At 45.8% G+C, this 25,286-nt stretch overlaps 2 protein-coding genes across 4 annotated transcripts in view; both read left to right on the top strand.

Moving 5' to 3' along the window:
* Window positions 1-160: 160 nt before the first annotated feature.
* zcchc8 (zinc finger, CCHC domain containing 8) lies at window positions 161-6,201 on the top strand (the record flags this gene model as incomplete). The annotated part of the gene is made up of 14 exons (XM_079730090.1): window positions 161-334; window positions 802-842; window positions 951-1,025; window positions 1,119-1,215; window positions 1,306-1,383; window positions 1,506-1,609; window positions 1,916-1,981; window positions 2,130-2,190; window positions 2,275-2,405; window positions 2,731-2,873; window positions 3,167-3,273; window positions 3,427-3,513; window positions 3,616-3,724; window positions 4,466-6,201. The coding sequence occupies 14 exons, from the start codon at window positions 161-163 to the stop codon at window positions 5,635-5,637; spliced, it is 2,445 nt and encodes an 814-aa protein (XP_079586216.1). The 3' UTR covers window positions 5,638-6,201.
* A 759-nt stretch (window positions 6,202-6,960) lies between these two features.
* Window positions 6,961-25,286, top strand: part of clip1a (CAP-GLY domain containing linker protein 1a) — a 29,299-nt gene continuing 10,973 nt past the window's right edge. For 2 of the 3 annotated variants that reach the window (XM_079748548.1, XM_079748546.1), the window contains exons 1-14: window positions 6,961-7,098; window positions 11,129-11,259; window positions 12,972-13,510; window positions 14,794-14,918; window positions 15,484-15,709; window positions 16,452-16,649; window positions 17,143-17,234; window positions 17,482-17,542; window positions 19,772-19,876; window positions 21,068-21,835; window positions 23,040-23,097; window positions 23,219-23,302; window positions 23,644-23,800; window positions 24,559-24,724. In XM_079748548.1, the coding sequence (XP_079604674.1) occupies window positions 11,172-11,259; window positions 12,972-13,510; window positions 14,794-14,918; window positions 15,484-15,709; window positions 16,452-16,649; window positions 17,143-17,234; window positions 17,482-17,542; window positions 19,772-19,876; window positions 21,068-21,835; window positions 23,040-23,097; window positions 23,219-23,302; window positions 23,644-23,800; window positions 24,559-24,724 (2,667 nt within the window). In that variant the 5' untranslated portion in view covers window positions 6,961-7,098; window positions 11,129-11,171. The remainder of the gene's footprint in view (window positions 7,099-11,128; window positions 11,260-12,971; window positions 13,511-14,793; window positions 14,919-15,483; window positions 15,710-16,451; window positions 16,650-17,142; window positions 17,235-17,481; window positions 17,543-19,771; window positions 19,877-21,067; window positions 21,836-23,039; window positions 23,098-23,218; window positions 23,303-23,643; window positions 23,801-24,558; window positions 24,725-25,286) is intronic. The other variant, XM_079748547.1, reaches the window with a different exon arrangement.

Here is a 25,286-nt window from a genome sequence, read left to right as displayed (position 1 = left end):
TCTGGCTCAATCTGGCAACACTGGATGTGGACGCTTTGACCTGCGTCTCTCCAGCTGAGTTGATTCAAAACCACGTGACACTAGTCTGTCCAACCAACGACGCCCGTTCCGTGTTTGACCTTTGAAGCCACGCCCCTCTACACATTACGCAGCAGCAGCGATGGCGGAGGTGGACTTCGGCGACAGTGAGCTCTTCGACCAACTCGGCGACAACCCGCCGGTCTCGACACATATTCGCTTCACGGAAGATGAAGGAGACGCCGAGGAGACGTCAGACCTCAGGGATAAGTTTGAGGACTTTGAGGAAAAGATCCAGACCCTAACCGATGAGAATATCCTTTGCAGTCGGTTCATAGCTAAGGCTAGCTTAGCATCAGAGCCGTCTTACATATATTAAATTCAATACAATTCTATTTGTATTGGCCATAATCACCGTTACAGTCTCAAAGGGCTTAACAGGCCATATATTTATGACACCCCCCCTGGCCCTAGCTCGCAGAGGTATGAAAAATCTCCCGTCACTGGCAGATATCTTCAGGAGGAACGCAGAGTGGGGGATCCCTCCTTCCAGGGATGATCAGGAGTGCAATGGGGGCCGTAAATTACATACATATATACAGGCAAAAGATTTTCAATCGATGCTGGCCGGTTAACCATAAGGAGAGTCCAGGCATCCTGCCACAGTCAACGCAACCAACCATAACTACGACTAGTAATGAATGAACATGTCGCTGAGACATGCACAAAGTTTATGATTTCTGTCACCCTTTTTGTTCCATTTCCTTAACTCAAATCCCACATCGAGTATTAAAAAGGCAACTTAACATCTTAACGAGACCCAGGTAAAGGGGTGTACTTCTCACCATACGTATTATTAATGCATGTTTTGGATTGCTGCCAAGTGATGATTGAATCGGTATGTTAAGCATTCAATGTTAAATCTCTTGCAGTTCCATCAAGCTTGAAGATGAGAACACAGATGGGCCACTTCTTCAAATATTATATGCAAACAACAACATATCAAAGTGAGTCCAAAGGGTCAAAATCCGTTGCCAAGTGTGTTATTGGTGTATTAAGTGTTTTCATGTGATAATTTCGGTTGTATACGTTTGTCTCAGGCTTTGTCGTCAAGAAATCGAGGACAGCATCTTTAATCTTATTCATAAGCATCATTCCCAGGACAAGCACACCTCTGCCAGCCAAATAAAGCCACAGGTATTGCACTTTACAATATCCTTAGTGTCTGGCTTTTTATTGCACTTACAATTTGATGTGGTCTAATATTATTGTCTGTCCTTTTGAAAGAATTCAGCTTTAGTTTTGGATCAAGATCAGCAGGTTAAGTCATCCAGTGCTATTAAGACAGTCACAGAGGCTTTTAAGGTTAGTGCGCACCTTGTTAATCCTGTACATATTGGCTATGTATCCTTTCTGAGTCTTAGTTTGGACTTCAAATTGGGGGGTAAAATGTTTATACAAAGTTAACTTTTTTTTTTTTGTCTCAGGTTATTGGAAGTGTTATGTATTTCACCTCATTCTCAGTTGATAAACTTGGACAACCTTTGTTGGATGAAAACCCTCAACTGACAGATGGATGGGAAGTTCCAACGTATCTTTTTAATGACTGAATGAATATCATCTCTAAACGTACTGTACTCCATTTCTTCTGACAAATAAAAGTGCAGGATAAATGCCCTCAATTTATATGTACTCCCTTTAATTCATATGGATCCATTTTAGTCCGTTCATAGACGGAAGTTTGGAAAGTAAAGGTCTGTGGCATTATCAAGGAAGCATTTTTTTTTTATCAACACAAAGTCATACAAGGGTCTCGGAGTGCAGAGTTTGACCAGTTAAGTAGACTACACAGGGAATGTAATTACAATTATTTAATTCCTGAATGATTTGAAAAAAGCTACATGCAGGTCTTCAACCAGGTGATTGGCACAGATGGACAAGAGTTTGAGATAAAAGAAAGAAGGTACATTTTTGGAGGCTGGATTAACATGCACTGGTCTCACACTGAATCAACATTGTTTGCAAAAACCTGGAAAAATATGGCTTGATGTTTCTTTGACCCATTGGAAAACTGATTTGATAATAACTATTGGGTGTGATGTTCCTTGCAGACCGAAGACAATGTGCTTCAACTGTGGATCACCTGCCCACCAGATCAGAGACTGTCCCAAGGTGCCAACAAAATACGAAATAGCCTCCTTGTCTTGATTGTTAGTTGAGACTCAAGTAAAATACATTCTGCGATGTCGTCCCCAGCCCAAAGATCAGGCCGCAATCAATGAGCGGCGAAAGGAGTTCAGTCAGAACCAAAGCCCGTCCGTTGGCAACCAGCGGTACCATGCAGAGGTGGAGGAACGCTTTAGTAAATACAAAGCTGGGTTCATGAGGTAGGACTGTCCAGACGCCACAAACTCATGACGTCCCCTTTTTGTAGACATCAACCTAATGATATCTAATTATCGATATGGATGGATATAGTCATATTATCATTGATCCATATATTAATTTGTTATTATTGTTTTCGTGAATGACAGATATGACTGGACTATGAGTTCTATGTATTCTTCCAGATTTGCCGGGATTGATAAGGGCCATCTTGTCTTAGTGGGTTATTGTCTTTTCTTTGTGGGTTTAGGATACAGTTGTATGTTGTTGTGCGTGTGCGATGCCTACCTCCTCTACGTTGAAGTAACTGTGTGGTGATTTAAACAGTGAAGAGCTGCTGTCGGCGCTGGGAGTGGGGGCCAACACCCTACCTCCTCTGATTTACCGGATGAGACAGCTGGGATACCCCCCTGGATGGCTCAAAGAGGCAGAGGTGGAGAAGTCTGGCCTGGCACTGTATGACGGCAAAGGTGAGGGCAATTATTGTTTTCATTGTCTAGTAGCTGTTTTTCTTTATTTTGATAGGTTTCCTCTTGTGAGACAGGTAGCCAAGACTTCCTTTTATTTTTTGATGAAGGATGTTGACCAAATATTTGCAATGTTGAAGCTAAATGTTTGGTATTTTTTGTGTGTCCAAGGGAATTTTCTGTAAGACCTTGATTGATAATACAGGACTAGTGTATATTCAGTTGGGCTTCATTTTATGAATGAGAGACACATTGATTTTTAATATGATTTCTGTTTTATTTTAAAATCAATTAAGATGGAGCAACACCAGAAGAAGCCAATGGTCAAAAAATCTCCTACGATGTTTCCAAGCTTGTTGATTTCCCAGGATTCAATGTAGCTGCATCACCTAATATGAAAGATGTAAGTTGAATAATCGTGGTCATTGAGTCACTATTCTATGTTGTGGAGCCCATATTTCCTCCCAGTGGGAATTTAAGATTATGGGTTTATATCTGAAGTAAACTAGCAATAAATCAATCTATCATGCTCCGTTTTGTCATTTTTTACTCCCAGGAATACATGCTGTATGGCTCCGTTCCAATGCAGGGCAACCACATGAAGCCCAACTTTGCTGCCTATCTGTCCAACAGTTTCCCTGCGGTAATTAAATGTTTTTGTACAAATTTATGTACATGTACGGTCAGTTTCTGATAGTTTAGTTTTGTTTACGTGTGCGTGTCCGCGTGTGCGTTCTGTTTATAGGCGGATGCCACGAGCAACAAAAGAAGACATGAACCTGAGCCGGCTCCACTTCAGACTAAGAAACGAAGGTCCAGCCCTTCCAGGAGCTCTGATATGGAACTTGAGTCAGGTATCTATTTTACACAATCCTTTAAGCCTCCTTAAGATCAGGCAACATTCATTTACACATGTTACTTTAAGTGGAATAGCAAGGAATAGATTCAAACCAACCCAAAATTCGTTATCATCAAATAACTAGGGTAAGGAAGACGGTATTCTTTAGGAGTAAGATAACATTGGTTGATTTTCCAGCCAAACTAACACATTGCAAAGCAGTTGTAGTGTTTAATGTTTTTAGCTAGGTGACCATGTTGCTATGGTGGTTGCTATGGTGTTCTGGTTGTACATACCATCCCCCTCTCCTACCTAACCCCACGTATGAATCCTTATATTCCTAAGGAGAGCTGTCTCCCTCATGTCCTTCAATATGCGAACTCTGCGTAATGCAGAGTTCTCATAATGCTGCATAACGTGTTGCATTCCAGTGACCAACTAAAACAGTGCCGCTTCGGTCTAAATGGCTGATTATGGTTCCACGTTCATGCAACACAACGCTTCGACACAGTCGTGAACTTTTATGGTTCTGTGTCGGGCTTTAGTAAGCGGACCAATCACAGCCCTTGCTGCTGCGTCGCCTCGACGGAAGGTTACAAGTTTTGGGAGGCGCACGGCGTGCCCTTGCGGTGGATGCAAGGAGGGTCGGCAAAGACGTAATGGGCCGTAACCCCCTTGCGTTGCGTGAGCGTGGGACCATTAAGCCCTTAAGAACTCGCTAATAAAAACGTTCACTATCATTCTGTCTTCTCTTCAGAACCAGGAACTCCCCATCGCTCTCAGGGTCCAGGCGGCTTCCAGTTCCAGTCTCCGCTGCCCCCCGGCTCACCCTCCTTCGGCTCACCTCCCCCCTTACCTCATGGCACCCCACCCGCCACACCCACTCCCCCACCTCTGCCCAAAGGCACACCTCCGCCGACCCCTACCAACGGCTCCCCAGCCCTGCCGGGGCGTGCCTGGGTGGTGGTGGACGAGACCGGGGAGGGGGCCGAGGACGGCCTCACCCTGGAGGAGCTGGAGGAGCAGCAGAGACTGATCTGGGCAGCGTTGGAAAATGCTGACACCGCCACCAACAGTGACTGCGACACGCAGGTCACGGGCCCGTCCGTGCCAAGCTCCCCGAGCGTATCGACCCCCGCCCGTGTCGACACGGAGACGGAGATGGACACGGAGGAATCGGTGAACCTGAAGGGGTCCACAGACGATGATAAGGCAGGTTCGGAAATCCCTGGGCCAATTAAATCTGAAAGGGAAACCCCTCTCAGCCCTGGTCCAATCAGGGCCAAGGAGGAGAGCCCTCTCAGCCCTGGTCCAATCAGGGCCAAGGAGGAGAGCCCTCTCAGCCCTGGTCCAATCAGGGCCAAGGAGGAGAGCCCTCTCAGCCCTGGTCCAATCAGAGGCCAGGAGGAGAGCCCTCTCAGCCCTGGTCCAATCAGGGCCCAGGAGGAGAGCCCTCTCAGCCCTGGTCCCATCAGGGCCCAGGAGGAGAGCCCTCTCAGCCCTGGTCCAATCAGGGCCCAGGAGGAGAGCCCTCTCAGCCCTGGTCCAATCAGGGCCCAGGAGGAGAGCCCTATGAGTCCCACTTCAGTTGGAGCATTGGGAGCCAGCCATCCAACCGCTAGGTCAGTCAGTGCACCGGTGGATGGTCCGCTCAGTCTAGGACCAATCGGGGGCCAGACTGACGCTCTGCTCAGGCCCAAACCAGATAACAATCTCAGCCCTAACAGAGTGCAGGGGGGCGACCAGAATCCCTCACTAGACACCTCTTCTGTGGAGAAGGTTCCCCATCGGAGCAGGTTCGCTGCTGGCATTGTTCCATTTGAAGATACGCCCGAGTATACTGAGGTAGCCACTGCCACAGGGACTTACCTGCGTATTCGAGACGTACTTAAATGTTCACCAAGAAATGTGTCCAGAAGAAGCAAATGAATGGTTGCGGTCATGAGATGCACACAAGACTTGTTAAATGTTTTTAAAGACTTGGGGAAGTGGTGACTCCAATTCAAAGTCAGGTGTTGACATCATTTGTATATTTTTTTTCTACCAAAATGAATGCCCATTGTGGATAGCTGTTATCTGTGTTTGAGTCTCATTAATATTTCATTAGCCAAGGTTTTTTAATGTAGCTGGTCTCTCAGGTAAGGCCGGTACATATTGCTTTTGCAGTTTCCTGTCAATGGACAAGGTTTATTGCTACTGCCTTTGTTTTGTCTTATTTGTAAAATCTAAAATGCTCAAGCATTACAAATTATGGCATATAGTCTCCTTGTAATCATGCAGGTTATACGTAACATTTTTCACAATGATATTTTTTTAATGTAACGGTCAATTGTACAAGACGGAGAAAGCAAAGATACAATTACTTTTTAACCTTTATTTTTTCGCTCTGTGGTAGCCCACTGGTATGGTGTTCCCACTGGTTACATCTTTCTATTAAATCTGTTGGTTGGGCTGCGTATTGTGTACATTCTCATAAAAGCATTCTGAAAGTAAGATTTTTCATCATCTTTAATTTAAATCTACTTATTTTTTATATGATCGTCCAATAATGATAATACTGGCCAATAAACTAGCAATTTGATTATTTTAGTGTCTGGTTCATATTTAAACACATTTTTCTAACTGAATAATTAATCAAGCTGTTAATTTAATTCTGGAACGTAAAAGAAAATCGAAGTTATTGTGGTGGGAATATCAGTTTAATTTTAAAATTTGATTAATTTTTTGATTAATATTTCACGGGAAACCTAGTATCCCTGGTGATGCTATCATGTAGGTTATTTTCTATTACTTTTTAACTGACACGTGATCACTGAATAAGTGCCCTAACGATGTTTGTACATAACCAAACCAAATGAAGGAGCTAGTGACGGCTAAACATCTATGGAAGAGAATTAGGGCTACAAGTGTTTTTTGACACCTGATATAAAATCCGAATACCTTAAATTAAAGTCAGAATTCTGAGAATAAATCAGACAGTTTAGATGAAATCAGAAGCCTGAGGAAAAAAATCAGGATTCTGAAATTAAAGTCAGAATTCTGAGATTAAAATCAGACTTTAGATTTTAACCTCCCAATTCTGAATTCATTCTCACAACTCAAAAAAAGTAAATCACACGTGGCCCTAACCCTCTCACGTACACATCAACGCAAGTTATTTAGAGAAAGTTGTTGTGAAAGGAGGACAAGTGTGGGGCGGACTAATCCCTCCTCGGTGAGCGGGTCATCCGCGGCGCGCCTCCCGAGCCGAGGCACTTCCGTCGGCGTCGGGCTGCGCTTGCGTATGTGTCGGATTCTAGCAGTCGTGGACACCTACCTAGCTTGCTAGCTTTGTATATAAATATATATTTTGTACTTGACAGACACGTGGATCGGGTCGCAGTGTACAAGGTAAGCCCGCGGACTCTGAGCCCGTCCAGGTCCCGCTCTGGGGAGTCTCTAGACCCGCTCCCTCGTTAGACTGCACTAAGTTACAGCTAGCTGGTTAACCCGCGTCAACCCCTCGATACATCGGTTAGCCGGCAGCTCTCCCCCCTTTCTCGGCCGGGCCTCGCCGCTTACGCTGGCTAGCCCATTGCTAGCTACACATCGAACCGTCCTACTTAGGGCGAACTGTCCACGTATCGTACCGCAACGTAAGCCAGGCGTTGCGGTACGATGGACGGGTCTGATGTGGGCATGTGTCGTCCGTTAGTCGACGCGACTCCCGTCCAACTTTACGGGCGTTATGGCTGTGAAACTTGTTGACCCTTTTCTCAACTTGATAGGCAGGGATCCAACCTGAGCCGATGTGACGTTTGGCATGGGGGGGTTAAGTATTTTCTTACCTAGCAGTACCTAAGGTATTTCGCAGAGAAACAACTGGGGTTTGTGTCGTTAGTGTAGGTCTATGGTTGAATACGTGTTCTTCCTATCTTCACCTCTGCACCTCCACCCGTCCAGATGTGCCACCTCATCGGGTCGGCTCGGCTCAGGGGGTAGAGCGGGTTTATTGGTAACCTGAAGGTTGCTAGTTCGATCCCCTGCTCCTCCTAGCTGAGTGTCGAGGTGTCCCTGAGCAAAGCACCTACCCATTACTGCTTACCCGACGAGATGGCTCTCGCCTTGCATGGTGGAAGTAAATGTATTGATGTAAACGTCAATATGTTAATGGTTGTTACTGAGTCGCTTTGGATAAAAGCATCTGCTAAATGTGATGAGATGCCAAGCTGTCTGCGGTTCGACACTGTTTCGACGCACCCGGGACTCAAACTAGTCGAGGGACAGATCATGACTGCGCAAATACTTGTCAGTCAGTTCTATGCTGTCACTGCAAATACGAGTGACATCTTGGGTGGGCCATAGCACAATATTTGACTTAACATAATTCAGATGAGTTTTTGGATACCAAAGTGTTTGGCTGTAAGACACAGGACCCCCCCTGTGTCACCTTACAAGAAAAATATTTTTTTTATTCTATAATCAAGAACCATATTGTTTAAATTGGTGGATGGAGTTTTAGCTTTATGTAATTTGGAGAAATTATTGCTTACAAACATTTGTTGGTGTATATTTCTATGCAAAGTTCCGCATTTAAGATGCCTTCCACTGTAGTCTTTATACTTGGTAATGCTGCAGTTGGCCTTCATAATCAATAAAGCAGATGTGTTGTCAGAAAGAAATTACTGGAGCATGTGCTTCCTTTATGTGGACAGTTGCTCGTCACGTAGGAAGTACAATGTGTCATTATGGAGAAGGGCAGAACCCAAGGTTAAGCCTTGCAATTCTACATCCTGAAAGGCAAGCAATGAACGGAAATGGCAGAAGTGTGTGGGACAGTTTTTTTTTTTTTTGGTCAAATATGTTAATGCATTTAAAATGCTGTGTGTGGTTTTTGCGTGTTTGAAAAGAATCCTAATTTACTATATAGGAGGATAACTCCATTATCGTCCATACATTTCCTTCCTGTTTGATAGGCTGAACCCCAGTCCTGTTATTGGGTGAGCTTTTAGTTTGTAGATTAACATAAGAAGCCTACAAACTAGCAACACAGCACTTGTCGGCCTAGGGGAAGAGAAGCGTGAAATCTAGGCAGAGCACTAACCTAATATAACTAACTCACATGTCTCTTATACCGGAGCCAATCATTGACATTGGCGTTTGGCCCCCTTTCTGGCTCACAGTAGGGGGGGTGTCCAGCTAGAGATTACTGTTACTGCAGTGGGAAATGTCTCCGGTCTGAGAGGATCACTTTCAGATGGCTACACTAGCTCTCCAGTCCGTTAGGGTGGAAAGAATTTCTGAGGGGGTAGCTACCATAGTTCATGGCCAGGAGGTGTTCTTGTTTTCCTCTGTTGACACATTTCATGCAAATAATGTTATTGCATCCAAGCACAAAGAAGGATTTGTATAAAATCTGCCCCCAAGGCTGATTTTGTTTTGAGGAACTGCATCTAGGGTTTCAAGACATGAACTTCCCTGTATACAATGTTCAAGATTGTCTACGCTTTCCCTTTTATGATGGTGTTCTACTATAAAATCTATAGCCATTCATATGCTTCCTTTTAAGGCCTGTCCTCATTGTGACCGCAGGGCACAAATCAGGATCATTCAAAGATCCAGCAGGGGAAAGCTAGAGCACTCCTTACAACCTACAACAACTAGGTCAGTTGCTTAATGACCAGTCGTCACTCGCTTCTGAGAAATGTCTTGAACTGACTCCAAGAGTAGGGCGTTATTTAGTTGTTCGTTTTTGTTAATGATTTGCTCACCATAGAAGTTAGGTGTGTTCTAGGTAGGCATGGGTTTACATTTTTAAAGCCCAGGGTTCGTAGCTGAGAGATGCACACGCAGACACATAATGCTTTGTGTCGGTCAAGGCGTCTGGGAGGGGGATTTTCCACAGCTTATCCACCTGGCTTCAGCCCACTTCTTAAAGACCACATGAAATCCAATGAGCCTTTATTTGAGCCTTGTTATCTCATAAGCAAACAGCATAATGTAAAATTATACACCTTTTCAAAAAACGTCTGCAAAAATATCAAAATGGCAGTTGCATGTATATTTTCTTTCACCCCTTAACATCAAATGATAAACGCCTTAACTTCCTCTAAAAAACAAGTGAGCGAGCATGCCATTACAACTCAAAGTTGTCATAATGCTGTTGGAGGCTTATCTGCAAGTACTCACATTATTGGCAATCAATCGTGATGGCTGAATCAAATCCCCCTGACGTTAAGCCCCCCCCCCCCCCCATTCTCTTGTAGCCATGTTTCAGTTGGGTAGCAAGACCCATCCTGACAGCTATTTCACGTAAACTCAAAAAGGCACATTCTCTCTCTCCTAATCATTGCTTCTCTTTATTCAGTTTTTATCTGGTCCTTTTGTGTGCAAGGTCATAACTGAGTCTGTGATAGGCCACAGTCACCTAACCTTTCCATGCTGTTGGACTTGATGCAAGACCCCATTGCTATCTTTAGATTTAAATTACAAAAACTCGAGCAATTCAATCTTTTTTCAGTAAATTTATATATTTTTGGATTCTGCATCGTTGGAAATAACAGGAGAATTGATTTGTAATTCTTTATTGCAGCTTGTGTTTATATTCATGTCATTAATATATGACATCAGCCTGAATTACCACAGGCAGGACCATGCTCTTCAGCACATTTGACTAATCTGTCTCTCTTTGAAGCCAAATCGGCCAAACAGGATAATCTGGTGCTGGAATTCTCAAATAATCCCAGTTAAGAAGCCACCATCCACCTTTTAACTAGCCTGCCTGGTTTATTTTCACAAGCTGCGGTTGCTGAAAAGAGTTGTAACACCTGTTTTTGTTTTGGGCAAATTTCTGGGAATAAAAAAAAATGTTTGAGGAGTTTATGAACTTGCGAAGAACAAGTGTGTATATTGGTCACTATGTGGGTATTTTTAGAGTTGCCTGTGGACACTGTCTAGCGCTACAGAGCTTGTTGTCATAACAGAAATGCAATACTCCTCGTGCCAGTACAGCCCGGAAAGTCCACATGACTGAAAGCCGTATCCTGACATTACCAGTGTTCGAATGCCCTCAGAGGCACCTTGAATGGTAGTCTCTTTATTCCCTCCCCTGGCCACACATATGTTGAATCTCTTCTATACTATGATACAGACTATAGTCCCATCAGGATGTTGAACATAAACTGTGTTGAATAACTTGTATGATTTATATTTGTTGTTATTTTCAAAGAGCAGTTCTGCAGTTTGGTCAATGCTGGCCCACAAATGAGTTTCTAGTTTCTGTGTGTTTTGCTGAACTATTCTCACAAAATTACAACAAAATTAATTCATAAACATTTGTTTATCTAAATAAATGTATTATACATCTAGTTAGAAATTTGAATCAGTTTTTGTTCTCCCATCTGCTTGTTTAACACGGGTCTTCATTTGTTGTCGTTGGCAGCGGTTGACGGAAGCGTGTGGGTTGCGCGGGCCACGGAGAGGACATGAGCACGGCCAAACCAAGTGGGATCAAAATCCCAAGCAAGATCAGCCGACCAGGGGCAGCACCTGGCAAGACCGCCCCCAGCGCTGGTAAGAGAATGGGACGATCATAACCCGGACCTATATGACTGTAAAGAAGCACGATATGACATGGATTCAGGTTGTATTTTAAAAGGGGGTGAGACTTGTTTTGAAATGGATTGGGCTCTCTGGTACGGTGTTAAAAGATCGAACACCCAAATGAGAGAACTTGCCCAGCCGGTCTGCTGTGATATATAAGTGTGTGACTCATTCAAACAAGTCGTCCTCAGCCTGACTTTGAAGGGTGAAGATGATTTCAAGTCTGCACTCGCCACCGTACATTTTTGCAGTCAACATAAAGCTTTGGAAGTGGTTGTCATTCCAATGTCTATGTTCAAAGTAGTTGAAATTAATGTATATGGTTAGGGTCAAAGAATAGCTTGCAGATGGGTCCAGCAGACATGCAGTTTTCATCTGCTGAGCAGCGGGTGTCGGCTAACCTCTGGCTTGAGCTGAATTCTCTCCTTTTGTCTGCAGTGAGGAGGGAGGCTTGGATGCACAATGCAGTGTGCAATGCAGATGAATGTTCATCATTATTTCTGCATAATATTGTGGGGATTATGGAGATTAGGGCTGCATCCTTGTTAACCCTCATTTTGCAGCGTCTTGCCAAAATTTCAGATTGGCATCAGAATATTTGCTGGTTTAGCCGGCTTTATGGAAACGAACATCAAGACGAATTCACTTTGCAGTCTTTGGTATTTAGTTGTTCGGTCACTGAGTACGGGATGGGACTCTGAAGTCATAGATTTCAATAATGAACTTATCCTTGAACACTATTTTCGACACACATTTTCAGTGTACATTTTCATTTCACCTCAGCTGAGCAGTGAACAGTTTGATTGGAAACATGAACGGTAAGTAGAACATGATATGGCTGGGTTTAATAATTCATGAGTGAGGTGACAAGGCTTTTTTTTTACCCCTGCAGCCAGGATAGTCTTCCCTCCGTGTTTTTGAGTCACCATGTCTATGTGCTCAAACGCTTTTGATTCTAGACTTCAAGGAATGATACAGGCTAAAACATCAAACATTGATGTGTAATAAATTCCAGGTTTATTTGCAATTTGTTACCAGCGTTTGTGTCAGGGTTCCCTTGATCTGCTCCAGTTCACCATTTTCCCACATACCACAGAATTAATCAGACTTAATCTTTGTAGACATATTATTGAATATCAATAATAAAGATATGGTTCATATATGTATGGATACAATCCATCGCTGCTTGTTGGAAGAAACATTGACAGATATGGTATCGTGGCTTACAATCTTGGCTAGTCTTGCTCCAGGCTAATGTTGAACCCATCCGAGTCCGCAGACCCTTCAGACAGTACACCGCCTCCTCTTCAAACCAGGCTCGGCAGAATATGCATATATTAGCTTTTATCTTGTAGCGCTTCTGAGAAGGTTGCAATGTGGACAAAAAGAAGAATATCTGATGCCTCCGGGATGTAATACCGTCTACAGAATTCTAGTACAGCCGTGGACAAGTGGAATACGAGCCAAAACATCAGAAAGGAAGTATTATTTATCAAGCCAGACTTTCCTTTCCACTGCACTGGTAGGGTAAAAATAACCTGTACAGAACTCTGGAATAAGCTCTGGTCTTATTTTTAAGGCGCTTTGTTCCTGACTGCGATTCCTGGATGTTGTTTTACACTGAGGCGGGTTGACGTGACGCTGACTTTCCTCTCTTCCTCCTCTCGTCTTTCTGTTTCTAGTTGGAGCCAAAGCAGCCGCGGCCCACAAGCCTTCATCCGGCCCCGGTGAAGGGGAGCTCCAGGGGTCAGGGGAGGCCTACCAGGTCGGCGACCGAGTATGGGTGAACGGCAACAAGCCGGGCGTGGTGCAGTTCCTGGGGGAGGCCCAGTTCGCCCCTGGCCAGTGGGCGGGCGTCGTGCTGGACGAGGCCATCGGGAAGAACGACGGCTCGGTGGCTGGCGTGCGATACTTCCAGTGCGAGGCCATGCGGGGGATCTTCACCCGGCCGTCCAAGCTGTCCCGGACGGAGGGCGAGGAGAACGGCAGCCAGACGGCCCCTCCCTCGCGCGCCGGCTCGCCCACGCCCTCGGTCACCAGCGTGGCCTCCCGCACGCCAGCGACCAAACCGGCCGCCGCCAAGACAGTGGCGGCGACGCCTTCCACGCCGGCGATGACGGCGTCCAATTTGGCGAACGTCAACAGCGAGTCCATCTCCAACCTATCAGAGACCGGCTCGGTCAAGAAAGAGAGGGAGTTGAGGATGAACGATCGTGTTCTGGTCAGTGTTCACCATTAACAGAATGTTTAAAGCGAATGTAAGGTAGGCATTCATCTCGTGCGTGTTTTGGGAACGGCGGCAGACGTGGTCGTGCAGGCAAACCTCTGAAAACATTGCCTTCTATTATCACTTGGCTGCTTCCATGCACAAAGATGACCGCGGGAAATGTGGCGGTGATGAATGAAATCATTTTCCCTTGTGAAGTGAGAGTAGAATCTACTCTTTGTGTCGTCCATGAGTCCAGAATGTACTAGTGACTAGTCAGGAGGCCCTTGGACACACTTGTTCTTTCAGCATGGCGGCCTCTCTGGAATGTAAACTTAACACGTCCCCGCCCGCTGGGTCCCACCCACGCACCACAAAGTGAATAGAAAAGAATGATGCGTGTGTTTTCAGTTAGAGGCCAATGACAACAAACATAGCGTCTGCACTTAGTCGCATGCCAAAGGAAACAGGTGTAATGTGGTGTACTGTCAATCATCAGCCAATAGAAACGCATGTATTGGTGCACTGTCAATCATCAGCAAATAGAAACGCATGTAATGGTGCACTGTCAATCATCAGCAAAAAGAAACGCATGTAATGGTGCACTGTCAATCATCAGCAAATATAAACGCATGTAATGGTGCACTGTCAATCATCAGCCAATAGAAACGCATGTAATGGTGTACTGTCATTCAACAGCCAATAGAAACACATCTTATGGTGTACTGTCATGCATCAGCCAATGGAAACGCAATAGAAGAGCACAGTCTGCTGTGATTCCATTGGCAAAAGCCAATGGACACACAGGTTTAGCAGGCAGTCCTTCACAGGGCAATAGAAAAACGTTTAACGAAAAACCCCTGTGGGGAGTTAGTTTCCAACTGTTCCTTTTAGTTTGTCTAAATCTGGTTGAATGAGGCCCATCCTTCCTCTTCACCAGTGTCCTCTTCCTGTTTCTCTCCAATGCTGAAGCACTTGCTTTGTCATTTTGTGCAGAATAGGATGTGTCCCTGTCACTCCCACACAAATAGCTGTCTCCCACACCTGTTCTCCATGTGGGGGAACCTTGCAGCTACATATTATGGTATTTGAGTCGAAAATGATACTCAACCTACTGCTACCCTGCTCTGTGAACAGGGAGATTATGGCTCCTTTCTTTGACTTTGATCGTATTATATCACACAGGGCTTATTACTGTGAAAAGCGGATCATTCTCTGCCTTTCTGATCTCACCCGGGTATTAGCAAAGACTTTCATATTTAAATTGTGTTTTTTTTTTTTTTTTCCCCCTCTCCTAGGTTGGCGGTACGAAGGCCGGGGTGGTGCGCTTCCTGGGAGAAACAGACTTTGCCAAAGGAGATTGGTGCGGTGTGGAACTTGACGAACCGCTAGGAAAGAATGATGGCGCAGTAGCAGGCACAAGGTACTGGAGAAATCTCGCATGCCTGTCTTCTGCTGGGAAGTGCTTCAGGACAATACTGTACTCTGAAACCCACTTTCTCCCTGAAGCCTTTTGCCTTTGGGATTTACAAAATTTTTTTTCCAAGAAAGCCTCAATTGATGCACTCTCTGGGGAGTGTTCCTCCCTTGCAGAGTCATGTATGTAGTGTAGATGAAGCGAGTTAGTTACAATATAAAGTGTATATATTCTCAGCAATGGGGGTAAAGCATTCACGTTTATCGATTTGGAACAGTAAAATAATCAAATCATTGTTATCCTTGTCAAAGATTATGAGCCTACGTGGTATGGTCTGGCCAAGGTTTCTGATAGACACATTCTTAATATGTCTATGTCCCCACATTCTTAATCGAGAAATCGGGGAAATTCGGGTCCCCTGTCTATACTCTTTTAAAATCAACCACGTGCATCCCCGCACCTGCACGTATTCACCTGCATCACTCACCCGAGCCAACCGGCATGCACAGACACACTGCGGCATCTATGACACCACCGTCCTCCGTGTCCCTTTCATTCCTCTCCCTCACAGGTACTTTCAGTGCCAGCCCAAGTATGGCCTGTTTGCGCCGGTTCACAAGGTCACCCGTATCGGCTTCCCCTCCACCACCCCCGCCAAAGCAAAGACCGTCGCGCGGAAGATCCCCGCCTCGACGCCCACGGCCACGGGCCTGAAGCGCAGCCCCAGCGCGTCCTCCATCAGTACCATGAGCTCCGTGGCCTCCTCAGTCAGCGCCAAGCCCAGCCGCACCGGCCTGGTGAGCCCGCCGCCTAGCTCCCCCCCCCCCCCCCCCCCCCCCCCCCCCCCGCCGCTAGTAATCCTGCACTGGGATCCTGAGTCTGATAATGGCTCTGGTTTCCTGTTAGCGAGAGCTATCGTAGCTCCGGTTTCCTGTTAGTCAGCGCTAGCGTAGCTCTGCCCTCCTGTTAGCGAGAGCTATGGTTTCATGTTAGTCAGAGTTAGCGTAGCTCTGGTCTTCGGTTAGCCAGAGATAGCTTAGCTCTGTTCCCCTTTTAGCCAGAGCTAGCGTAGCTCTGTTCCCCTTTTAGCCAGAGCTAGCGTAGCTCTGTTCCCTTTTAGCCAGAGCTAGCGTAGCTCTGCCCTCCTGTTAGCCAGAGCTAGCGTAGCTCTGATCTCCTGTTAGCCTGAGCTAGCGTAGCTCTGTTCCCCTGTTAGCTAGAGCTACCGTAGCTCTGTTCCGCTGTTAGCCAGAGCTAGCATAGCTCTGTTCCCCTGTTAGCCAGAGCTAGCGTAGCTCTGTTCCCCTGTTAGCCAGAGCTAGCGTAGCTCTGCTCTCCTGTTAGCCAGAGCTAGCGTAGCTCTGCTCTCCTGTTAGCCAGAGCTAGCGTAGCTCTGCTCTCCTGTTAGCCAGAGCTAGCGTAGCTCTGCTCTCCTTTTAGCCAGAGCTAGCGTAGCTCTGCTCTCCTGTTAGCCAGAGCTAGCGTAGCACTGCCCCCCTGCCACTAAGTGTGAGCCGTGCCCTGTCTCCTGCTCCTTAGCTGACGGAGACGTCGTCGCGCTACAGCCGTAAGATCTCGGGCACCACGGCGCTGCAGGAGGCGCTGAAGGAGAAGCAGCAGCACATCGAGCAGCTCATGGCCGAGAGGGACATGGAGCGGGCCGAGGTGGCCAAGGCCACCAGCCACGTGGGGGAGGTTGAGCAGGAGCTCAACCTACTGCGGGACGACCAGGACCAGGTGACGATATTACAATGCATAATCTGTCCTTCCGGTGTTATGTCACTGTTTAGCACTGTTAAGCCAGAGACGTGTTCATAGTTCATCTAGACTCTGCGTAGCCTCCCTCTTCAACCCTCCCACCCCCTCACACCCCTCCTGCGCTCTTAACTGTATGTTGAAAGTCCTGGCGCTTAATGTACGCACTTATTGAATGCTGTACATCCCTGCACTTAAAAATAGTACTTAGTACTTGTGTAGCATCTTATCCTACTTAGCTTTGTTGTATACGGGGAATGGGTTAACCTAGCGATTGTAAGTGCTTGGCACTTGGTTCTATGAACATCCTTACTGTACCGACAGCGATATAGCGTTTCTTTCTTCTAAAAATGTACTCATAGCAAGTTGCTTTGGAGAAGTGTCTGCTAAATGCCCTAAATGTGACATGGGAGGTCACTCTGCCGTTCCAACAGCTCTGAAATGTCTTCCACTGACTTTGGTTTTGGTATTGAAGATGGAGTCCAAAATGGACCAGCTGCGAGCCCTGGTGGAGGCAGCGGACAAGGAGAAGGTGGAACTGCTGAACCACCTGGAGGAGGAGAAGAGGTAGGGATCTTCTCTCTAAGCCCAAGCACCCGACTGTAAAGATACACGTTGATCTCTGCAGAGCCCTTTAGAGTGTGTGTGTGTGTGTGTGTGTGTGTGTGTGTGTGTGTGTGTGTGTGTGTGTGTGTGTGTGTGTGTGTGTGTGTGTGTGTGTGTGTGTGTGTGTGTGTGTGTGTTTGTGTTTGTTTGTTTTCTCCTAAATACAAACTGTTGTTCAAAGCGTCTGTGTTTAATTTGTGTTGAACAGGAAGGTTGAGGACCTTCAGTTCCGTGTAGAAGAAGCGTGTATTACCAAGGGTGACCTGGAGGTAAATATGAATAATAATATATAAACAAATAACCCTGGAGGTAAATGTACGACCCAATATCCACAGCACCCAATTTCAGGCACAATGTAACAATTGCGTGTCATTTTTTGTACGTCGTTGTTACAGAATGTGCCTCTGTTGCTCAAGTGATATTTTATTGCAACTCAACTCTTGGCTAGCTCATTCAAAATGAGTGCCATTTAATAATGTTTAAAGGAATTTAAGTATCTACAAGGTCTGCGGTATTCGTTCACTATAGATTTCCCAGCTTCATAAGATCTCTGTAGACGGATTGATTTCGCCTTCCTAAGCCCTTTTTAAAACAACACAGCCAAAGCACAATCCACAGAGATGACAGCCTGGGCATTTATAGACCTCGTAAGTGATGAGCATCAGGAATTCTGCATCACTGAGATGGATGAGGCTTGCGCATAGTTGGCTCTGTCTCTGTCAGCGTTTATTGAAGGCGTTCCAAAACAAAACCCACTATTCCTAAAACGTTATTTGAATTTGGCTGTTTTGCTTACCGCAAGAGTCACCCACGGTCTCCGCGTCCTGCCCGCTTGGTGCTAGCATTGTTCCACTGCCATATCTAGGCAGATATTGGGCTGTCACTTACGAGGTGTGTAGCAATGTAAAATACCTTAACTTTACATGTAGATGCAAAGTTAGAATGAAAGCATCACTGGCGAAATAATGTGCTGTGATGCTTTTCTACCTCAGAGTCATATAATAGGACTAACTACCTCAGCATGCCTAGACAATAGTCTAAAATCACTTTGATTCTTGATTCATCTTTAATCATAAACAATTCATGGAGATCTGCCACTCGAGTCAAGGGTGTTCTGTATTGGAATGGTTTACTCTTGTTCCTACCCGATGAAACCTTCTCTGTTTGTAATCTCCCAGTAGGCAGTGATACTAACTACTAGGTAGCAGTACTGTGTACCCTGGTGTGAGATGGACCTGTGTTTGATCTAAGGGCTTATGTTGTTTGTTCCACAGTTCCTCACCAATCAAGGGCCTGTTACGCTCTCCTTGAAGGCATCCCACCACAAAATAGATCTAAAAATTATTCTCAAAGGGTTAGAATACACCCTTTCTATCTTCCTCTTCTGTAATTGTTTTACTAACCGTGTTCTTAATATATAACGTGACGTGGTTTGAGGGTGTGGTTAAAACGCATGCATGAAGCTTGAACCGTATCAAAGTCAATCCAGATCTTACACCGTACGCCTCAGTCCAATGATCCGTGTTGGTTTTCAAGCTTCTTGTCTTAACACCGTGCTGACCCTCCCTCCAGTACCTTCCTGCTCAATGATGTGACCGTGTCGCTTTCTTCCTTGTTCCTGTGTTGTTTTCCTCGTTTCCTCCGCTATGTTTGATCCAATGCTTAGCATGGAACCACTGGAGATGCACACCATCCCCCCCACCCCCTAGACACACTCCCCCACCTGCAGCCTTAAGCCTTTTCAGGGTTAGGGTCTGATATGGGTTGGTTATTTTCTAACGGGAGTCCCTTTCTATTTAATTTTACTTTTAATTTCAACAAATTTATTAAGCCACTGTGCATCGGTCAGGTTTCTTTAAACTCACAGTATAGAGGAAGTGAATGACTTGCTCACTAATGAGAGAAGGCACAGTTGGGTGTGATTGTTTATATCGTTTTGATATGTTAAGTGTAATTAATGTAATTTGTTCAACTGTTCTGATCCCCAAAGGGAGATCAGAATATGAATGATAAAACACAAGTAACGGGTAGTTAACGCGTCCCTCTTGCCACTGAATGCAAACCTGTCAAACCATTCAACACTGCTTTCTCTTCACATGTGCGGTGATGTGACCTTTATTAATGCAATGTACCCGCTGCCTCGCAGGTACATTGCACACATTTCAAAACCTTTCTGAATCCATAACAATAACAACAACAACAACAACAGCAACGTGCTCACCGGGTGTGGTCCTGCATGTGGTTTAACTTTGAGTCATCTGCATCCATCAACCCACACCTCCTCTGCATCTCATAACCCATGAGGGGCCTGCATCCCCTTCGTCACCCCCACCACCCCATCACCCCCCTGACCCCATCCACCCTGCCCTCCCAACAACCCCTTCCCAAACCCCCCCTTCTCCCACCACTTCCTGGTTCCTGTCTTGGCTGTGGTGGGCTGGCATGTGATGGTGGCACTGGTGTGTTCTCTTCCTCTTCCCCTTTTGTTTTACTAACAGACGCAGACCAAACTGGAGCATGCCCACATTAAGGAGCTCGAGCAGAGCCTGCTCTTTGAAAAGACCAAAGCTGACAAACTCCAAAGGGAGCTAGAAGACACTAGGGTAATGGACTCCGCTGCGCTGCCATGTTCCCTGTTCTGCAGAGAGTGAGAGAGGGGAGAGAGACAATGGCTACTGCCGAGAAACACTAATGCTTATCTGTGCTGTCTTAATGGCTTCTGGCTATAAACCTGACGCTCCTGTTGGACCACACAGGAGACATTTAACTGATTGCTTGGTTAAAAAATGGGAGAAATATAAGACAGGGTCTTAGGAAATGCTTTTCCACTTGGACTGGAATGTATTACACATCCGGCCTGAAGCTCAGCATAGCGTCATACTTTGCCACATCACGCAGCAATCTCGTTTTTCCTGAGGTCTTAAGAGATAAGGACTTCATTTGGAGGACTTTCGATTTCATTTCATTTGAAAAAGTACAAAGACGATGTGCTTGCAAGGCCCTACCCTAACCACTTACCGGCCCCCCAAAAAAAGCTAGATCTGTGACCTCCTAGTCCGTGTTGTGGTTGGTGTGCAGGCCTCAGTCGTGATGCCCCAGCAGCTACCCTCCCACCCACGCCTCCTCCAGGACGGTTAGACTCCCCTCCGCCCCCCCCCGCTACCGAACAGCGCTCTCCCCCGAGACCGTCAATCAATATTCTATATTTATTCGTTGCTCGCGAAATCCAGTTTGAGTATTCAACCGTTTTTGGGTTGATATAGATTTTGTGTAAAAGTGCTGAAGTGGGCTTTTAAGAATAGGGACAAGTAGGGACACGTAGAAGATTTCTATATAAAATGGTCTTCTCTGGGGGCATACATATTGAAAAGGTGCAGCTGCCTCCTTAATAACAGGAACATTTGAAGTGCCCCCTCTACGTGAATCATACAGAAATACACATTAGAAATGAGTTGATCAGATACGGCCAAAATACTTTCGTTGCATTTCAATCATCATTTCAGTCATTAAGGCCATACTTTCTGTGGCCACAAGAGGCCAGTATATTCTTTAATTGACCATGCTGCGTAAATACTGCTGTAAGCTAGTGCTTTGTTCTATATTAAATCATTATTATTTGTATATACTTTACGTCCTCACAGTTCCTAGAGTGATCATTATTGTGTTCACAATAATGATAATAATGACAGCTCTTTACATTGATGCACTTAAACACTGTTTGAACCCGTCGAACAGAACACGCACGTCTCTGCCTCCGCTCCACCACCTTGACAGTTAGATTTGTCCTCATGTAGGTCGTTACCGTGTCCGAGAAGTCTCGCATCATGGAGCTGGAGCGAGACCTGTCCCTCAAGGGGGGGGAGGTGGCCGACCTCCGGCTGCGTCTGGAGAGCCAGCAGGGTCCCGGCGACCCGGCGCCCTCCCCTCTGCTGGAGGAGATCAGCTCCCTGCGGACGCGGCTCAGCTCCCTGGAAGCCCAGCGGCTGGAGGAGACGCAGAAGCTCAGCGAGAAGCTGGAGGGCCAGGAGAGGGCCCACGCCGAGGCCCTGGCCCAGGTCCAGGTGGCCTCGGTCCGGCTCACGGGGGACAAGCAGCAGCTGCAGGACCGCCTGAGCCAGGCGGAGAAGGCCGGCGCCGACGTGGCGGAGCTGTGGCGCTCCAAGCTGGAGTCGGCCCTGGCCTCCCACCAGCAGGCCATGGAGGAGCTGAAGGCGTCCCTCAGCAAGGGCTCCGGGGCCCAGACGGAGGAGCTGGTGGCCACCAGGACCACCCTGGAGCGGCTGAAGGTGGAGCACAAGACGGCCCTGGAGGAGGCGGCCGCCCGGCACGAGGCCAGCAGCACGGACTGGTTCGGGGAGAGGGAGGCGCTGAAGGCCCAGCTGCTGGGGCAGACGGAGGAGAAGGAGAGGCTGGAGGAGGCGCTGCACTCCAAGGTGGAGAGGGCGGAGGAGCAGCACCTGGTGGAGATGGAGGACGTCCTGGGGAAGCTGCACGCCGCCGAGCAGGCGCTGAAGGAGGCGGACAAGGACAAGGAGACCCAGGAGGAGGAGCTGAGGAGCCTGGTCAGTCGGTCCGGTAGCACGGTGCTGTTTGGAGCTTCATGGACACACCGATGGTTTCAACTAATCATCTGTTGTTTAGAAAACAGCCCCTCTCTAGATAATCCCCCCCTAACCCTAACCCCCCCCTTAAGGTGTGATGTCTAGTGTCCCCAAAATGCACTGCTATCAATTTGAATGGCTACCATTTGTAAGGGAAGATGTTAAAATTCAGCATAAATGTCGCCATATTTGAAGAACCATTTTTGATATTATTTACCAACATATTAACAGTCACCTGCTTGATTTATACAATAGTAGTAGAGTTGGGTAAAAATATCGATTCATCAATGCACTGCCATTTATTTGTTCTCGATTCAAGTTTGATTCAGAATTTTTTTTGAAGTAGATTATTTCCATTAAAAAAGAAGAAGCATACTCAGTCATTGTAATCTAGAAGCGAGTATGCCTAAATGTACATGCCCTTTTACATTTGTCCATGTTATGATTATTACTTCTATGCTGCAAGTTTAGCTCAGGAACAATACTATACAATGGCGTATTCCCTTTTTTGCTAGTTAAAGCAGAATGAAATGGTTAATTCATTTTGAAATGGTTAATTCTAAATAATATATAGGTATTTTTGTCATCTGCACGTATTATTGAATCGATATCGAAGCAATTGGATCAATATCTAATCGATATTGAATCAAGACCTAAAGAATCTAATGTAATTGAATTGTGAGGTACCTGGCAATACCCAGCCCGAGATAGTAGTAATGGGGTAAAATACCTAAATGGTGTTGTGTACATCAATGGTTCCCAATAAATACACATGCAGTGGCTGAGCATACAGTGCCCGCACCCTCTTTAAACACAATTATTACTACAAGACGGCTGGGGCCAGTTGGGTACATCGGAAAAAAAGTCCGAAACACTGCTTACGTCTGAATATTTAGCACAAATTAAAACAAGACGTCAATGAAAAATATTACAATAGGAAAACGTGATGGAATGCACAAAGCAACATATATTTTTAAGAATAACAAGCAATATTACAATATCTTCTAAACATTATTTATATTTAATAAATATATACATATGTATAATTCAATTAGTCTTTTCCAAGACTATATCCAATGAACCAGTGGGGCCTGAGGGCCCTGCAGTTAGTACACAGGTTGAAAAACACTGACATGCATTATATATGATTTTTTTTTTTCTTTAGAAACACAAGTTGGCAGCAAGTGCAGAGGAACAGACGATATCTGCCAAAAATGCGCAAGGTAACGTATTAGCCATATTCTTTCTCCACCGTCGCCTGATTACATCTTAGATAATTACTTCCTTATCCGGCGACTAGTTTCATAGTAAAGTTGTGGCTGAATTGATTTTCATTCTTTTCAGAAATGCATGATAAACTCAGCAAGAAGGAGGAGCAGTACACATCACTGACCGCTGAATCCGAGACCCTTAGAAGTCAACTTACAGGTGAGATCTTTTTCTGTTGTTCTTTTTTGTCATGGTATCCTATCAAATACAACAGTGTTGCAGTACATTGGCTCTAAGCCTTCGCTCAAACCACATGGGCACACCCATGTTCTCACCGCTTAATCTGGGCCCAATGTGACTAAGGTAGTCTACGCATGGTTTGGGATGATGGTTGTCATAATATTGTGACGTTGCCAAAAAGGCTTCATAAATCTGATGTTGGTTGGATGGCGGAAAGGTGAAGTGATGGTTAATGCTAAACAACCCAATGGGCTGAAACCAATGCACCTTTCCGCCAATTCCCTTTGTATCTGACTCGGCCCGTCCCTATCCGTCCGCAGGCCTGGAGAGGAAGCTCAAGAGCGGGGAGGAGAAGGTGGAGCAGCTGGCAAAGGACAAGGCCCAGCTGGAAGGGGACATCTCAAACATGATGAAGTCCTCTGGAGACAGCTCTGAGCAGCTCACCAAGATGAACCAAGACGTCACGCAGAAGCAAAGGTTAGGGCGTCACCGCCATAACATGGATAGATACACAGAAGCAACGGTTAGGGCGTCACCGCCATAACATGGATAGATACACAGAAGCAACGGTTAGGGCGTCACCGCCATAACATGGATAGATACACAGAAGCAACGGTTAGGGCGTCACCGCCATAACATGGATAGATACACAGAAGCAACGGTTAGGGCGTCACCGCCATAACATGGATAGATACACAGAAGCAACGGTTAGGGCGTCACCGCCATAACATGGATAGATACACAGAAGCAAAGGTTAGGGCATCACTACCATAACATGGATAGATACACAGAAGCAAAGGTTAGGGCATCACTACCATAACATGGATAGATACACAGAAGCAACGGTTAGGGTGTCACCGCCATAACATGGATAGATACACAGAAGCAACGGTTAGGGCGTCACTGCCATAACATGGATAGATACACAGAAGCAAAGGTTAGGGCGTCACCGCCATAACATGGATAGATACACAGAAGCAAAGGTTAGGGCATCACTACTATGACATGGAAGGGCTTGTTGAGGGATCAAAGCATCCGAAATTAGGCTGATTTATTGTTTAAATCCATGCCTGTTGTATATGGGAATGGCTATAAACATATTACAATTGAGTGAATATCCGTTGAATATCCAATATCCTCCCCGCCCCGTCAGCTGGCTACCACCACAAACAGAACCTAACGATGTGTGGAAAGACTGAACTGACTTCTATCTCTTACCTCCCCCACGTATCCAGGAGGGTGGAGGAGCTGCAGAGCCAGCTGGCCGAGGAGAAGGAGCGGGCAGCACACCTGACGGAGCAGCAGGAGCAGGAGCTCTCCAGAAGAGAGCAGCAGCTGACTGAGACCAAGGACACCTTCTCGTCCCAGGCCTCCTCCCTCCAGGAGGAGATCGTCCACCTGGTGAGGTCCCAGCCCGCGCCCGTCTGTCGCAGCGCTCCCTGCCGTGCACGTTCCTGACGGCAGGGAGCGTTGGAGCTCCGGGGATGGTGTGCAGTGACTTCAGAAATGAAGGGATGCGTCCGTTTCGAGGAACGGCGGGATAACCTATTTTTGTGAAGCTTCTCAGATGCTCAGCTAATGGTAAATGGACTGCATTCATATCAGAGCCCGACCGATAAAGGATTTTTAAGGCTGATACGATACAAATATTTGGTGATTTAAAAATCCGATATATCGGCCGATATATATATTTAAAAAAGAAATTCCGGAAACGCGTAACAAAACATGAACAGATTTCCCTAACATTATTTGTAGTTATTTATGAGCCCTCACTAAATAATAAGGTAATGCAGTTTATAAATAAACTTTATTTTATTGTTTTATTGTCACAACAGAAAAGTCAAAATCAAAATATATTAAAATTCTGATAAATAAAATGTATAAATACAAGCTTAAGATATGAAACTCAAAGTCCTTTGAACAAAAACACAATAACCAAAAAAATAAATAAAAATAATATTTT

The sequence above is a fragment of the Pollachius pollachius genome, assembly GCF_949987615.1.
Source record: "Pollachius pollachius genome assembly, chromosome: 1".
NCBI lineage: Eukaryota > Metazoa > Chordata > Actinopteri > Gadiformes > Gadidae > Pollachius > Pollachius pollachius.
Note: the sequence above shows the minus strand (reverse complement) of the source record. Positions and strands in the feature narration are given on the sequence as shown.